A 16522-nucleotide genomic window follows, 5' to 3' on the forward strand; every position below is an offset into this window, starting at 1 on the left:
GCTCCGATACACAGTGATCATATCGCACACGACTTTTACAAAATATTGCATTGCAAAATGTATTTTTCATAGGTTCTTTAATTATTACTCTCGTACAGGGGGTGCCTTAAATCTTACATTTTAACGCTCTCGGCTTGATATGACGACCCGGCCCATTACACTGCTCAAATTGCACCTCTTGCTTAACTCGTACAGCTTCGTCCCTGTGACAACGTGACACTGATCATCAGCTTTCTTTACCCTCCGATTCGAGTTCCGATTATTAATGAGTTTTATTCAATCTTTTCCACATACTTGACGGTGCAGGTTTTGCGCTTCATTGGATGATTTCAAACAGTTAATTGGACTCTTCCACGTGTGATCCTCTCGTGTTTATAGTATAAGGTGCATAGCATTTGTTGTTTCCTGTTCTATGGTGTGTTGCTGTTTGTGATTCTGCTGCCTCTCTGTAGACTTTGTTGTTCCTTTATGTTTATTTGACACATTTTCCTACCCAACAGATATAGATTCTTCATGGTTTCGTGGGACAAGCGTTACTTGCAAACATAAAATTCATACATTTTACACTGATCGCTGAGATACGTTTGTTGTAGTGGGATGAATGCTCATCGGTACGAATAATAATTTCAATGGCTCACAACAAATAGATACGGTTTACTCTTGCTACTCGGTACTAGATATTTGTTGTACAACATATGTGCTGTTTGTTGATAAAAATCAATATACAAAACGCCTCGAAAGTGGATCGATAACTGCACGAATTTCATTTGTGATACGACGATTTTCTTCTGTGGGTTTGTTTTATACAATTATTACACACTCACGGCTATTGGGTTGGTTTACAACTACAGTGTTCCAATCAGAGCGATACTTTACACCAACGACGGTATCTCAGAGAGAGAGATAAGGAGATTTTGTCTTCATTTTTCGATAGTTATCATGTACAGATAGTTTCCAGCAGCTATGAGTTGGGAGTTGGGTGTAGGAAAGGTCGCTTTCCATCTGGGGTTTTGCTGACAATGTGTTGTGTTTAATGGGTTTGTTTGCTCTTTTACGTGGTTTCTGTGTGCTGGTTGTCTTACTATAAAGATTAGGAACTTTGGTTTCACGAGTTCACACAAGATGCGAAGCAAACAGAATCGATCGACGAATGTTACAAAACAATTATCAAGGAAGGAGTGTGTTGTGCAATGGTGCAACATATTTCGAGATAAACTCAACATTACTACTCCGCTGTCGTTAGCTCTCTACACTTTTCCTATCTGACAGCTTGGAATGTGTTTGTGGAACCAGAAACGGTGGGAAGGCAAAAAACCGAAGGTCATTTCCAATCTGAAGCAAAGCCTTGTTTGTGTCACAGTGAGGGTCGTCCGGGAAAACAGAACAAAACTAAAGCAAAACAATCCTATATCGCCACGATCACTCTCATTACGTACGTATCTCCTAGAATATCATGCTACCGTATATCCTACATAACTATACAATATTCAAATATCGGAATGGCACCTTATTTTATATGGCTACGGTTCGCGATTAAAGTTGTCTGTCCCGCGGGCACGGTTTGGATGATGTGTGTGTAGGTGTAGTTTTTTGTTTAAGTATTCTCCATCTTGAAGCTCTTCGACATCATCCGCACGGTGTTCTTGAGCGCTTGGCGTTTGTTGCAGAACCAGATGCGTATAACTTCCCGCTCGTACCCGAGCTGATGGGCTAGGCCGGTAATTTCCGTTCCTGCAAGATGCGTTTTGTGGTTAATTTTAGTGTATGCTTTACGCAGCCGCTTATGGTCGTCAACCCTTACCGGAAGGATGCGTGTTGCGCTCGAAGTGCCCGTTCAGCAGCTCGAGCGCTTGCGGCGTAAAGGACGTCCTTCGTTTCCGCTTCTTGGACGGTTCCACACCGATAAAGTCTGGCACGTGGTTTTGGCCCGATTTGTACCTAGATGAATGACTGTGAACGTGGTTTATTTGAAAAGGGAAAGGCGAAACGGCACAGCGAAAGCCACACAACCCACACAACAGAGTTCGAAAAGAGAGGAGAGAGAGAGAGAAAGAGAGAATAAAAAGAAAACGGAAGCGTGCATTAAATGGATGAAATGTTGCCTGTTTCGGCAGCTTCTAGTTTAAATAATGGTGCATTTGCAACGCTACTCACTAACCGATCGAGTGCTTACCTTTCTTCCGCCTCCTTCATCCAGCGCTCGAGCACGGGTTTGATTTTTTGTGCGCTTTTGGGAGTAATGTCTAACTTTTCAAACCTGCCCCGACGTGGACGTGGGTGGGTTGAGTGGAAAGAAAAAAGAAAAAAGAAAACAAGTGTGTAAAGAAAAGAAACGTATAAGTGTTGAAACTAGTGTGTAAACAAGATAACTAGAACAGAAAATGAATACCAATAAAACCATACGAAACAGTAACACAGTACCCTAGTGTTTAGTTTACAGCCAATCTATAGAAGGGGAACAGGAGAGAGAGAGAGAGTAAGAGGGAGAAGGAAGTAGGGTATAAAAGATTGCCAGGACATTGATCAAATTTGTTAAGTGTTTGCAAATGTTAAACGACGGGTGAAAAGAAATGAACCATACTAAATAAAAGTGAATAAATAAACATACACAACTCACTGGCCAATCGATAAAATAAAGTTAAAACAATACGAAAAGTACAAAACAAAAAAGTAAAATAGCGAAAAAGAAATAAAAATAACAAGGAACATGGGAACACTTACGCTTACCTTTGCTGGTCAATAGAAAAGGATCGTATGAAGTAAACAACAGCACGACAAAACTACATCTACTTGCATAAAGTGGTACATAAAAGAGATTGCGAATAACCAGCTTCTTGTTGTTGCTTTCGCTCGCTAACATTGCTTAACTGCTCCCGAAGGACGGCGCTCGATTGATGATCGATGCTCGAAAATTAAACCCGATGTCGGTTTGATTTACGCTCATTAAAATGTTAATGGTTTTTAATTTCGTTCGTTTAACCGGGCATGGAATGCGGGACCCGGGGTGAGTCGAATACGGTGCGCCATCGAGTGCAAGGGCAGGGTTGGGCGGGAGAGATGGAGGAAAGCAGTAGGCGGGAGGCGACGAATCTTACCTTTGAGGGATGTGTTAGTGTGGTTCCATTGATATCTATAGATGCATGCTTAACTACTGCATGCTGCTACTACACCACCGCTGTGCGGAGAGCATATTAAAACCAAAAGCCAATTGAAACTGAAAATGTGTGTGTGTGTGGGTTAACACAGCCAAGCGTGTAAAGTAAAAGGGGCTAAGGAAGGGTGAAAGGAACAAAACAAGAGCAAAGAAAGCAGAAAAAAACGGAATATTGCTACCATATTGATATCAATTAATACATACATTTGCTGCTGCTGCGATGAAAGTTGCGCTGCACAATACATCTGGGCGGCGAGAGCACTGGTTTTGTGTGCGTATGTGTGTACGTATGTGTGTATGAATGAAGTATGTATGTGTTGGTGTGTTGGTAAATGTGTGTTGATTCGTTTCGGTGTGTCAGCGGCGCAGTTCACGAGGTTTGGCAGTTTTGGGCGGGGGATGGCAACATCACGTGTTTGTTTGATTTATTTTTGTGAGCATGGTTTTGTTTGTTTGTTTGTTTGTTGGCAAAAACCAAACCAAGAAAGAAAAGGAACCAAGAAGAAAAGGAAGAAACAATGGAAAGAAACAAACGATAAGTACAGCGTGTAACGGATGCTTTTGGTTTTGTTCGGAACGTCCGTTGCCAAGAGCCTGCCGGACAACGGACTCGCGTCGGTCGCGGCGGTCGCGTCGGTCGGTTGGTTAATTAATGTCGATTAACCTCGAAGCCGCGCCCGGAACCCAGCGAACCGTTGTGAGCCGTTGTCCGAAATGCTAAGCGGAACGAAACAATGTCCTGGCAACGTGTGTGTTAACCGGTCGGATACATAAATATATGCATGTTTTTTTGGGCAATGGGAATAATTTTGAATAGGCCAAAAAACGTGTTGCTCGTAATGATTTACTCAAGTTAATGATTAAAGTTAGCTTTGTTCAAGATATTATACTTTTTTCAGTTGTCTTTTTGTGTTCGAAAACAATGTTTTGATCTTAAACTTGGTTATTGTACAAATTGCCCTAACCATCCCTACTTAATGCAAGTCTCTTGAGTGAACAATAATTAAAGCATTTTTACCTGCAGATGGCACTCTGGCTGTAGGCAGGTCCCTCGGTGACGGACAGCGCCTGGCCGACCTGGGTTTGCGTGAGCCCGAGCGACAGTCGCCGCAGTTTGAACGCCTTGGCGAACTCCTTGATGTCGTCCAGATCGATACCGTCCACCACGTTGCAATTAGTTTGATTGATTGTTAACTCATCTGGAGCCGATGGAACGCGGACAAAAAAGATGGGGAAGAAAGTGAGAGAGAGAGAGAGAGAGAGAGAGTGGAGGTAAAGAAAATTAAACCAATATAGACCAAGACCAACCAAGGCACACTGGCACAAGGGTGGAAGCTGTAACCGGAGTGGGAACGCGATACGAGAGCAAGAGACAGAGAGCGAAAGAGTGATATTATTGAACTCACGTTATTGGCAAGCCCAACCCCATCCCAAAACCCCACCACATACCGATCAACCGGTGGCCACAGAAGCAAATGTTCTACAATCATGTATAATGTAAAAAGACGCTCGAGCGCGCGCGTTGGAGTCGCCGGACCCGTACCGAAAGTACCAGGAACGCGACTAATAAAGCACATTAAGGGAAATGTTTAGCGTAAATTAAGCGTTAATAAAGAATGTCAAATTAATTGACTCGTGGAGCCGGGCTCAAGCTGTCCCTGATGTGTCGCTGCTGCCGGTGCTGCTGCCTGCAGCCAAGAACGGAGGGCCCAGGAACGGGGGCGAGTTTGTAAAGAATTGAACACGAATGACATATGCTTCAGCCGGCAATCCGTTTTCCGCACGGAATGAGGGTCGATCTTATTTGTGCGATGACGTAAATGCAGGGCCGAAGGGACAGTGAACTTAATCTTTCGTTACGGAACGGTTAGACGACAACATAGAGTAAATTATGATACGGCAAGGTTCGAAAATGTGCCTCATTTTTTGAAAGGGTAGAAGCACTTGTGATCGAGATTTAACGATCGGGGTACGATGACGTCCGCTGACTCGATTTAATTGAGATTGATCGAGAGCAAACAGCGGAGGGCAACTCATTTTTCAACTCATTTCAGTTTCAAGTCGCTCGGTTCAATTCCAACACATTAACACGATTATTACATTGGAAAACACTCTGTTCTTAGAAACTACGGAAAAATTGACAGCTAAAATCAGAAGAACTAAACCTTTGGCTTACTTGGATGCTCTTCCAGAAACTCGTGGTTCGATGCGTCGTCATCGTCGTCGTCGCTGTGCGATAGCCGACCGGTCGATCCGGCCGGGCTCAGTTTCGGTGGCGGCGTGCTGGCTGCACTGTGATGGGATCGCTTCTGTAGCTGATGCACCGTACCGCTGCTACTGCCGACGGTGGACGGTTTCTCTAGCTCCAGGTCGTCCGCCGACGGAGCCCGGTGATGCTGCTGCTGTTGGTGGTGATGCTGCTCTATCAGCTCCAGATCGCAGGACCCTGGCCGACCAGTCGATCCCGGTGCCGACGGTCCCGAGGAGGAATGGTGGTGCAATGGCGAGACTGACGCATGGGGATGACTTGAAGGTTGATCCTTGGTGAGCGGTAGGCCAGAGCTGGACGAACCACCGGGCGATAGTTTCGACTTGGATGGGAGCAGATCCACTCCACCAGTCGGTAGACCAAGTCTGGAGATGAGAAACATCGACCGAAAAGTCAAACAGAACACGTTAATCGATCGATCGTGCATTGATTGTAGCGCTGAAGCCTACCTGTTGATTGCACTGGCGTCCGATGGAGAGCGTGGACTCGCTGCACTGATGGCACTGTGGACGTTCACCTGCAGATGGCCGTTGCTGGAGTGGCCGCTGCCGCTACTGCTGCTGCTCGGCGTGGTACAGTTCAGGGTGGCCGGCGGCGAAAGGGCACGCTTCAGCGTCATCGATTTGTCGTACGGTGAGGACGAGCAGGAGGCGTAGCTGGCCGGTCGGCTATGGGTTGACACGGGTGGAGAGGATGCGACGAGCGAGATTCGCTTCGGCGAGTCGCCCGCCTGCAGTTTCACCCGATGCATGTCCGGTGTCATGCGTCCAGCGACCGCCGAACGATGGTCGAGCGTGTTGGAGGAGGCAGACGCCGACGACAGCGAGTGGCCGGGCGGAAGGTGTTGCTGCCGGTGGGTATCATGAACCGAGGGCATACAGCTCGCCCCCGATACCACGACCGATGAAGAGGAGGAGGACGAGGAGGAGGTGGAGGAAGCGTTTGGCTTAAACTTCACATCTCCATGGTGATGGTGGTGATGGTGGTGATGGTTGGCGTAGTGCAAACCTTTCGGGGAATGTTGTTGCGAGTGCGCTCCAGCAGCCGAACTGAGTAGCTGCGTCGAAAGCAACCCACCACCGGACCCGGTTCCCTGGGCATCCCTCGGTGGAGCGAAGAGACCACCACTGGCGGCAGCAGCAGCCGCGGCCGCCTGGGCCGCCTGCGAGCTAAGCGTTTCGCTCAGCGAGTTGTTAAAGTTCAGCGATTGTAGTAGCGCCTCACTGCTCATGTTGGATATCACCTGCTGTCCGACCGGGATCGTCAGGATGGTTTGAGTTGCAATGCCTAGGATCGGAATAGATCAAGTGCGTACTGTAGTACCCCTAGTGGGAGTGAAACTTTTCAGCAGCCAGAGCATTACCTTGAGACGTCGGTATGAGTAGCTGGGCACCTTGAATGCCCTGCATAATCTGACCGGACGCGAGCAGCAGCTGAGGCATCTGGGGTGCGGCCGCTGCAATTGGGGCAGCCGGCCCGAGCCCCAACACCTGCGGGCTGTGGTTCTGACCCGAGAGGCTTAGGTTGAGGGGAGAGTTGCCCAGCAGCGGGGACGTCGGCAGCCCCAAACTCGGCCCGAGAACGCTTGCCCCCGTTAGCTGGGCTAGGCTTTGCAGCTTCTGCAGATTGATCATGTCTTGCACTGGAAAGGAATGGGAGGGCGGTGTACAGGAGAGAGGGAACGTGGTGTTAGCTTAACCTTCGCTCGTGGGTGTTGCACATGCACGGGAGGCGGTGGTGTTCGATATGTACTCACTAGTTCCGTTCAGGTGTACTTGGGCGGCGGCCACGGCTGCAGCGGCTGCGGCGGCCGTCGTCGATGTGGCGCTCGGGCCGGTGGGCATCGAGAGTGGCGACATCTTGTCCTGGGCGACGGTACGCAGGATTCCCGTCGGTTTGCTGCTGTTGCTACACCGGCCCTCTAGATCGGCCGGCGTTGGGTTGAGAAATGGACTGTTCGACCGGCTACAGTGCTCACTTCGTCTTCTATTCTGTGGGGCAGAAAAGGCCAGAAGATTGGGTTAGTTTTGTGGTAATATGTACAAAGCAACTAAAGTATCATTTCGTTCAAAATTAATTTCAATTTATGAAATTAGATGTGTTACTGGACACAGCATAAAACGTATTGCTTTGTATGTCAAATAAGTAAAGAGTAGAGACACTTGATCTCTTGCTCTCTCTTACTCTGTCTCTTTTTTAATGCCTTAATACTCTTGTTGAATCTCATGCTGGATGTTTTTCTGTATCCCACGAAGGAAGGCGTGTCTTCATATTTTTCTAAACCACTTGTTGAATCTTACCAGCTGGAGAGATTTAAAGTATATGCCTCGCAAAAGCAACTAATCGTTTATAAGAAATCTAGTTGAATGTTAACAATATCACATTAAACTGATATTCCGTAAACTATTGTATACTATCTGTGCATAACGAACAAGTTCATATTAAACAATCATTCTATCACAATGCCAATCTCATATGAGAAAGATTGAAATGAAGAGAAAACAGCCTGATGGAAGCAACCGAACAGACTAAACGTCGATTAATTTTTATTTCAAAATTTTCATATCACAGGGTGGAAAATCAACCGAAACATGTACACACACACAAAGTGCCTTATTTGGTTAACACCGAGTCGCCGGGTGCCAAATTTTACCCTGAAGGCACCTCGAACCCTATCCACTCAACGTATGGCGGTACCGTGTATGAGTGTGTGTGGAAAAACACGAACATAAAGAAGGAAAATCTGCAATCAAACGTCAGCACGGGCAAACACTCACATCGAGACACACCGGGTTCACCAAACGGTTCGAAGCGATAATATTATTGACACTCGTTTCGCCCCTCTTTCTTGCCCTCTTAGAAATAAATAGAGAGAGGGAGAGAGAGAGATGGAAAGGGAAAAAATATCCCACTCACACAAACCATATTTCCAGCAGCACATGTTTATCGGCCTTAGTTAGTGATGAGTTGATTTTTAACTTCAGTGCGCCATACCATACACCGCGGGGCTGGGGCTCTGTCCACTCCTCTCATATTGACCCCCGTTCCCCTCCGCAGCACATTCCCTCACCTTCTCACCCGGTGCCGGACCCGATGACGATGGTCCAATCTATTTTAATTATTTCACCAAATTAATGAACGAACTGGCCCGAGCTGCCCGGGCCCGGTTGCAGTGAACGAGCGAACGAGCGAACGGATGGACGGACGGCCGGACCATCGAGAGCCATGTCCAGAGCGGCAGCATTATTAAGTCTCCGGTGCGTCTCCTTCCCTGTTCCCCGTTTCCCTTCCCAACCCGCGGCAAACGATTCTCCTTCATCAATTTCCTCCCACAAAGTAACTTCATATGCCAGCGCGTGTGTTGGTGTGTGTGTGTGTGTGTGTGTGTGTGTGTGTGTGGAAATTTTCCTCCCGTTTTTTCCAGCAAATTTGCGATTTTTTTTTGCTATCGTTTTTCTTTCGCTCTCGCTGTAACCCTCGCGAGCTGATGAGGCTACTACACAAGCGCTGCGTTAAGGACGAGGAGCCGGTTAAGCCGTCCGCACGGTGTACTCCACAGCGATGGATGCAATGGTAGTCGCACCCCTCCACCTTTGCGCACCCCTTTGCTGCTTCTCCCTCAATCGGCCGCTTTTCTAGTGCAAGGATACGGGCAAAAGGACGGCCCAGGCCCAGGGCCAGATGCATCGTTGGATTGCAAAACATCGATAAGTTGCTGATATAATGAGAGAGGGCGGGAGAAGGGGAGGAGGGGTGGGCATGGTGACGGACAGCGGTGATTGCCTTCCACGCGGTCTAGCAAGGGGTGGCCATGTAAAATGTGGGTGGCGTGTGGGTGTGTGTGCGCGTATGTGTATGTTTGTGTAAAATATTTTCGCCTAGCAGCAAGCGCCTAGAGAAATATGATTATCGTCGGGATGGCGAGAAACTCAAACATCCCACCCATTTCTGTGTGTGTGTGTGTGTGGAAGGGTGAGAGAAAAATAGGGGTACTTTTTTGCAGTCGCGTTATCCAAGCTCCCCTCCCCGTCTTTGCGCGGCAGCGCCGTCAGGAATCATGATTACTCGCTAGTATGGCTCGGACGATTTTCGTTCTGGATCGTTGTCCCTGCCATTCGAGGCGTTAGGATGATTGAGGTTCGCGTCAGGGTGCAGCACTACGTGTGCAATATCCTCCCTCCTCTAACCGGGGGCGGTATGTATTGATGAACGACGCGGGGACGCGATTTCCCCGTGCTCCCTTCATGCGCCCCGTAACCTAGATGGACGCTGTCCATCGCGGGAATGGAAATGAGGTAAGCTTCGAAAAGATCAGCACAAAAGATATAACGGGTGTGAGTAGGACAGAGAGAAACAGAGCCATACGAACAAAAAAAAGAGAGAAAAAGGATCCCCTCGCCATTACACCTGTCTCTGCAGACCTTTATCCAGTCGCATAATAATCGCCATAATGATATAAGGCGTGGGTGTTTTAAATTCAGTTACCATACGTCTCTGTCCGAAGCGATGCGATGCGATGTGTGTGTGTAGATTTTTATTTTCTTCTTCGTTTTTTTACACCCACTGCATTCACTCGCCGCGTCCCCACAAACGGTAGAACACGAACGAAGGAGATGAGTCGATGTTGATGTTGATTACGATCAACAATAAAGTTGAATCTAACGCGAGGGGGTTTCGGTCGTGCGGGGGGGTAAGAGGAGAGTGGAGGGTTGGAAAACGAAACGCGCGAAATTACGCGCGCACGTTGAAGGCAATTGCGATGGAACAAAAGCGCACTAGAAAGAAGGAATGTTTAGCCGAGGGAAAGCAATAGGAATGGGGAACGCGCATTGGGGAGTGAAGGGACAGCAAAGAAGCGAAAACAAAACTGCCCCGTACATTGTACATGGGAAAGAATAATCATTCTGCCTTGTGCAGGAAAAATTCAAATGAGTAAATTAACCCTTCATTGGCAGGGGATAGAAGGTAGCGTCGATATGTGACGTTCGCTCACAAATTGCACGAACTGGCGAGTAAGAAACAGTTAAGTTAAATTGTGCAATAAATCACAACTTCAATGGAATTGAAGGTAAACGTGCGCCCCACAAAACTGTGTTCGATTCGAATCGATTGACACGTCGTTTAGTTGTGCTGGCGTAAAACGCTTTCCCGTGATTGAATGTTTGAATTGAAAACATTCAAGGGTTAAGAAGAGCAAAAAAAAAGTCGTTCCCCCAGGACCACTGGCGGACCAATACAGGGCGCGAACGAGGGCGCGATTTACCTTTTCCCCTCCTTCTACCGAACCCTTCCACCCCCGTCCTCCCACCGAGTTGACATTCATTTTGTTCGCTATAGCTACGTTCGATGGACGACGATAGACGACGACGACGCGTTTGTTAGACGATGGATGGGAAGTCCAGCCACTGCCCAGGCAAATGACCAGATGTTGGAACGGACGGACATCGCGCACACCGTCGTTGTCGCGAAAAGCACCCCCCCACCCCCCGTTTCACCTGCACCTCGCTCCCGCCTGCAAGCATAGAAAACTCCAATCCAATATATGCGCACCGTGGTAGACGAAGACGATTAAAAAAAAGCGCCCGTTGACAGGACACGTCCGCTTCATTGTGCTGGGGCGGTGGGAAAGGAAAGGGCGGCCGAAAGAAGGGAATTTGACTTTTTCATTCCATCGAGGGTGCCGGAATGGCCACCCTCCGTCCTTGCACTCTCTCTCTCTCTCTCTCTCTTTACTTTTGCTCGTGTACGACGGGTGATGTTTATAATGTGTGCAATGTTAATGCTTTATTACGTTGACTTTTTTTTCTCTCTATTTGCTCGACTCCCATTCCTCCACCCCACGCTTTAGTGCATTTTTTTTTGCTCGTCCCCGTGTGTTTGTGATTTTTCTATTCGTTTTTTTTTTAATGCGAGGAAACTCTTCCACGTCTGTGGACATGTGAGAGTGCGCGTGAGACCAGCCACATTACAGCGACGAAGCGTTTGCGCGAACTTTGCGCGACGATGTGTCGTCGTTGGCCGTCGTTGGTAATGTAGTCAGGTCAGGAGAAGGCGGGTGGGAGGCTGGAGGTAGTGCATAGCAAATCACTTCAACCCCCTCTCCTCACATTACACTCCATCATTCCCCGAAACGACTTTGTCGATATGAACGATGTTGTAAAGTACAATATGGATAGTAACGGCCGCACCAGCGAGAGAGAGAGAGAGAGAGAGTAGTGGAAAAATGGGGAAATAAAAACGATCACCCCTTATCCTATTACTAAAGAGAATGGGGAAGGTACTACCTAGTGCCACAAAGTGCAACTGGATGCACCCTCTCCCCCCCCCCAAAAACACTATCCTCCCACCGCCATGAGTTTCACGGCGAAAAAATAATAACATCAGCCAGTCTCTTACGCTTGTCTTCCCATTCCATGCGCATCGATACCGCTGCCCAGCCAACATTCCGCACAAAAAGCAGCTCGAGCGTAGCAGGCCACGTGTGCTTGGGCTGCTGCTCCTTGCGCGCAAAGAGTTATGCGCGATGATGTTTTAATTTATATCTGTGTGTGCCTGATTTTTTTCTTCTGTTTCTCTGTTTGTAAGTTTGTTTGTTTTTTGGTGGTGTGCATTACTTTACTGGCGGGCGGGCAGTAGGGGTGTACGAGGGAGCAAAGCGGGAGATCGTAATTCCATTTTTGCCATAATTTCTTTTCGCCTGCATGCTCGCAGTGCCCTCCTTCTGCCTCTTCCCGGATCGCTGGCTCCGTTCCATCTCCACAGAGAGTGCTTTTGCGGGGCAAAACTTTGCTCACTTGTGTGTGTGTGTGTATTATTTGCATCAACCAACGCTCCTTTTTTTGTTGCCGTTTTCAAACACATTTTCCACGTTTCCGCTAGACAGATTTTCATTCGATTTTCCCGCCACCGTTCCAAAAGAGAATGGGGGGGGGGGGGAGAGTGTGTGTAAAGTGGGGTTTCGTGTGTGGTGCCACTTCACTGCTACCCCGGGTGGTGGTGTGTGTCCTTCGGCGTGTCCATATTTCACGCCTGCAAAGGTGTGATTCGGACAAAATATTGCAGCCGTTATCAAATTTTCCCCGTGCACACTGGCAGCTACCCCGGTGGCTGGCTTAGAAGTTGTTTTGGCGAACGACATTTGGCCGGGAGGCTGGAGCGGAGGCTGGGCGCGCGCGTGTGTTCGCGAATATTGATGGCAGCTTAGATGTGCCCGGGCCCCGGCGTTTGGGAAGTTTTCTCGGCAATTTTTGTTTTTGCAGTGCCGCTGCGAGTCCTAAAATAAGGTGTTTTTTGCTGCGCGGTTTTGTTTTGCACCGGAACAGAGCGAATCATGCCGCGTGTCCTGCTAAAACCGTGCAATGCGCGAGTTTGATTGGATTGGGCGTAGCGGGATTTGGTTATTTTTTGCTCTTTCTCTCTGTTTCTCCTCTCCCTCTCTCCACTGGCTAGATGCTTTGCATGAATTAATATCTCGTCGTCGTCGTCCGAAATTTGTGCGCGCCTGTAAAATGTAACATCGTTTGCATCGTTATGGGGCTTGATGAAGGGAGGTTGTTTTTTTATGGTTTTTCTGGATCCTGGTTTTTGTGAGCACATTGCATTGCGGTACCAAGGGGGAATGGCCTGATCGTAGTTTATGGACAAACATGTATTATGCTTGCGCATGTACTCTGTGCTCGCACAAACTATTCGCTGTAGATTGTACAGTAAAATTCCGGCAAGATGTGCGAATATTACGATTTAACAGAAAGGAAATGTATTTTGTGCATAGGAATAGAAGGGAATGTGTTTCAAAAATGTTTAAAATATACTAAAAGGCGTGAAAGTAACACTAAGATGGTAAAAAATGCAAACATTTTTACTTCTCAATGTTTTATATCAAACTCCATTCCTGAATGGGCGATCAGCGCGACGAAATGAACATAACCATTTTTGGCTGAAAAGCATTCTATATGCAAGCAGTAAAGAAGAGACTGTGAGGCTTCATTATTCGCGAAATTTCCGTCAAGCTCGGCGCAAAACGATGCAAAGGAGTGGGAAAAAATTAAATCGCATCTCATTGCCATCCAGCTGCCGGCTGCTTGTTGGGCGACTGTTGCGAAAGGTGGCCCTTGGCGCTGGCTGTTCACATATGTGTGCGTATGTCCAAACACGATTTCCACTTCCTTCCCCTCTATCATCCCCCCCTCGCTTCAAAAGAGTTGGCGGCCAAAAGGGGACACAGGAGACGAGCGTTTGCACATCTCGCTGTTGATCAGGATCGCTAGGTTTTTTGTTGTTGCGCATTTCGCGAACCACACCATAAAGAAGGAGAAAATCAACTCAAAATCTCATTGCCCAAAAGACAAAAAAGAAGCTGGAAGCCAAACCCGGGTTTTCACCAAGCCACCCAAAGAATAAAGCGCAGTAGAAAGAGTCACGGAAGCTGAGAAAACGCAAAAAGGAAAACAAAAACCCCGCTGGAAAACCCCGCTTTCCCGTGTGGCTTTTTGCGCTTCCTTTGCAGTTGCGATTTTATTTCTCACCACAAAAAGAAGTCAACGGACGGGATGGGTCCCCCGAAACGGCACCCAAAGTACCACTCCACCCACCCACCGACACACACACATTGCATAGGGGATCGGGAAAATAAAAATCCGCGGCACACACGGCACCCGAACTCGAACGAGCCTTTGCCGTTGATATATTTGCAGTCCACGCGCTTTGTTATGTATTTTCTCGGCGGGCGTCCACCCACCGATCCCGCACACACTATCATCCACTGCCCAGTGTGTGTGTGTGCGCCTGTTTGTGTACTTCATTGCAAAGAAAAACCGAAAAAGTAAGCAATGAGCTGGGTAGTGTTGCTGCTGGGAGAAATAAAAAAAAAACATCTCCCGGACCCTCGGAAAAGCGATGTCCCCTGGACAGCGTCGCAGGCACACACACACACATGGATTTGGAAATTCTACCCAAAGCATGGGTGTGCAGCGGGGTGTGAGCGTGTGTTTGTGTGTGATTGGAGAGTTTGAACGTTAGAATTTCCATCCACATTTCCCGCCCCCCAAGAGTCGCAGACCACACATACTCGTAGAGAAAAATCGCTTGGTTCCCATTCGGAAAAGATGACCAATGGATCGATGGTGGGCGCTGTAGATAAGGGATGAGGGAAAACGAAGGAGAAAAAGAGAGAGAAAGAGAGAGAGAGAGAGTTTGCATATTTTCTCGTCCTCTCTAAACCTCATACTGCTACTGCACACGCCCCGCGCCAGCAACTGCGGTCATTTCTAGCTGTGGAAGCTTTCCACGTGGGAAGAGCATTTGAGGATTTTATGGTGATTTTTTTGCCTCTACTCCCTCCCCCCCTACCCTCCCCCCCCAAACGCCACCCGCCACGGCAAGCATCATAGAGAAGGTGGATATTTTTCCCTTTATTTTTGTGTTTCCGATCACCAAAAGTGCAAAGTTAAGCGCACATGTGTGGGGAGGAAAATACATGCATAAACACACACACACACACAGAAGTGCACAGCGTTTCAAAAACCAACAAGAAAATACACACAATCGAGATTAAAATGAGGCAAAAGCGGTGCGGCGATAGAGTACGGCTGACCGACCGTCAGTGGAGAAGAAAATGAAATGTGACCAACGAAAAACTAGGGAAAATAAAAACAACGGAACATAGCTGCCCCCGCCCCCCTCCCCCGCCCTATTTCCATTCCACTGCGTGATTGCGCGCCCTTAGCGCTCCCGTTCGCGATTGGGTCCATTCCGCTAAAGGTGTATATGTGTGTAGGACGGCAAGACAAAAAGTGCAGCACAAGATAGCCCTACCCGATCAGTGTCGGGTGGCTAGTTTTCCCCGTTTTGTAGTAGGCCGAAAATTACGTACGCGTCTACACACACACACACACTTGCTCGCGGATCTAGTTTCGTCCCCTAACATCCTCACATCCCCTTCCCCTGAAATGAATAGAAGAGGACGATGCACGCATGCCGAAACAGCCCCACACAGCATTAGGCTCTCGCTAGGTGATGGTGGTGCGTTTCGTGCGTTTGTGTGTGGAAGTGCTTTTTTATTGCAGTTTTTCCGCTCTTTCTACCCGTGCTGCATACGCAGCTCGACGCGTAAGAACGATCGAATCATGTATGTGCGTTGGGGGTGTGTGTATTTTTTTTCTGTGGACTCCTTTCCTGAAGCTTAAGAGCAAGCAAGCAATAACCACTAACAAAATCGCCCCACTTCACTCTCCTCCCCTGTCCTCTGTGTCACACTTTTTTGGAGGATTTTGGACAACGATCTCGCTCGCGCCTTTCCCCGGGTTTTGGGATGATTTTTGCAAGTGGCACCGGTTCTGGAATGTTTCTGCCTTTCCACTATAAAAAAAAAATCGACCCCTAGACCACCCGTGCCACCTATGTGTGCACCCCACACACAACATAATGGAAAGCAATTCCGTGGCTTTAGTGTCCTTTTTTCCGACCCATCCATCCCTCCATCCAATTACCTGTGCAGTCGGGACGGGGAAGAAAATAAAAATTAGAATTTGCAAGCCAGCACTGGTGGCAAAGGCGGCACAGTATCGTTCGCTCCACCTCCGAAAGTGCATTTATATTTAAATAAATTTTTATATCGAACGATATACCCTTTCACTGAGGGTGGAGGGTTCACTGAGGGCAGTCGTAGCTGGAAAAGTTAAGTTCTCGAGGACTTGAGGGCGAAGGAGGAGGCATATGTACATTTTTTTCTCCAAATCCAAAGTGTATGTTTCTCCCATACGCCCACAGCTGGAGACTGTAGTGGAGAGTTTTGCAGTACTTTTGGGGGGGGCAAATGTCTGTGCTTTTTTTTTGTTGTTGTTGCTGCTGCTGGAGAAAAAGAAAATCGAACAAAAATTAACGAACAAATGGTCATTTTTCGTTGGCGAGAGGCTTCTTTTTTACCCGTCCAGTATCATGCAAGGGATCGTTGCATATATTTTTTTTCCCTGCCATGAGTGTTTTGCCCATGACTCTCTTTTGCTCATACGCTTCGTTCGACTGCTGAACGGGCACCGAGCTATTGGGATGCTTTGGAGCGTCACGCAAAATCGAAGTAGACATAGGAGAAACTAGCTCCC

The 16522-nt window shown here is 47.9% G+C and overlaps 1 protein-coding gene across 4 annotated transcripts in view; it reads right to left on the minus strand.

Moving 5' to 3' along the window:
- Positions 1–33: 33 nt before the first annotated feature.
- LOC120960127 (POU domain, class 6, transcription factor 2-like) overlaps positions 34–16522 on the minus strand; it is a 54082-nt gene continuing 37593 nt past the window's right edge. The window contains exons 3-11 of one of the 4 annotated variants that reach the window (XM_040384101.2): positions 7180–7414; positions 6787–7065; positions 5873–6710; positions 5331–5788; positions 4173–4353; positions 3359–3415; positions 2174–2257; positions 1802–1938; positions 34–1731 (exon numbers count right to left, since the gene is read on the minus strand). In XM_040384101.2, the coding sequence (XP_040240035.2) occupies positions 1595–1731; positions 1802–1938; positions 2174–2257; positions 3359–3415; positions 4173–4353; positions 5331–5788; positions 5873–6710; positions 6787–7065; positions 7180–7414 (2406 nt within the window). In that variant the 3' untranslated portion in view covers positions 34–1594. Of the gene's footprint in view, positions 1732–1801; positions 1951–2173; positions 2258–3358; positions 3416–4172; positions 4354–5330; positions 5789–5872; positions 6711–6786; positions 7066–7179; positions 7415–16522 lie in introns of all 4 variants that reach the window. The other 3 variants (XM_040384100.2, XM_040384103.2, XM_040384102.2) reach the window with 3 other exon arrangements.

The sequence above is a fragment of the Anopheles coluzzii genome, chromosome 3 (genome assembly GCF_943734685.1).
Source record: "Anopheles coluzzii chromosome 3, AcolN3, whole genome shotgun sequence".
NCBI lineage: Eukaryota > Metazoa > Arthropoda > Insecta > Diptera > Culicidae > Anopheles > Anopheles coluzzii.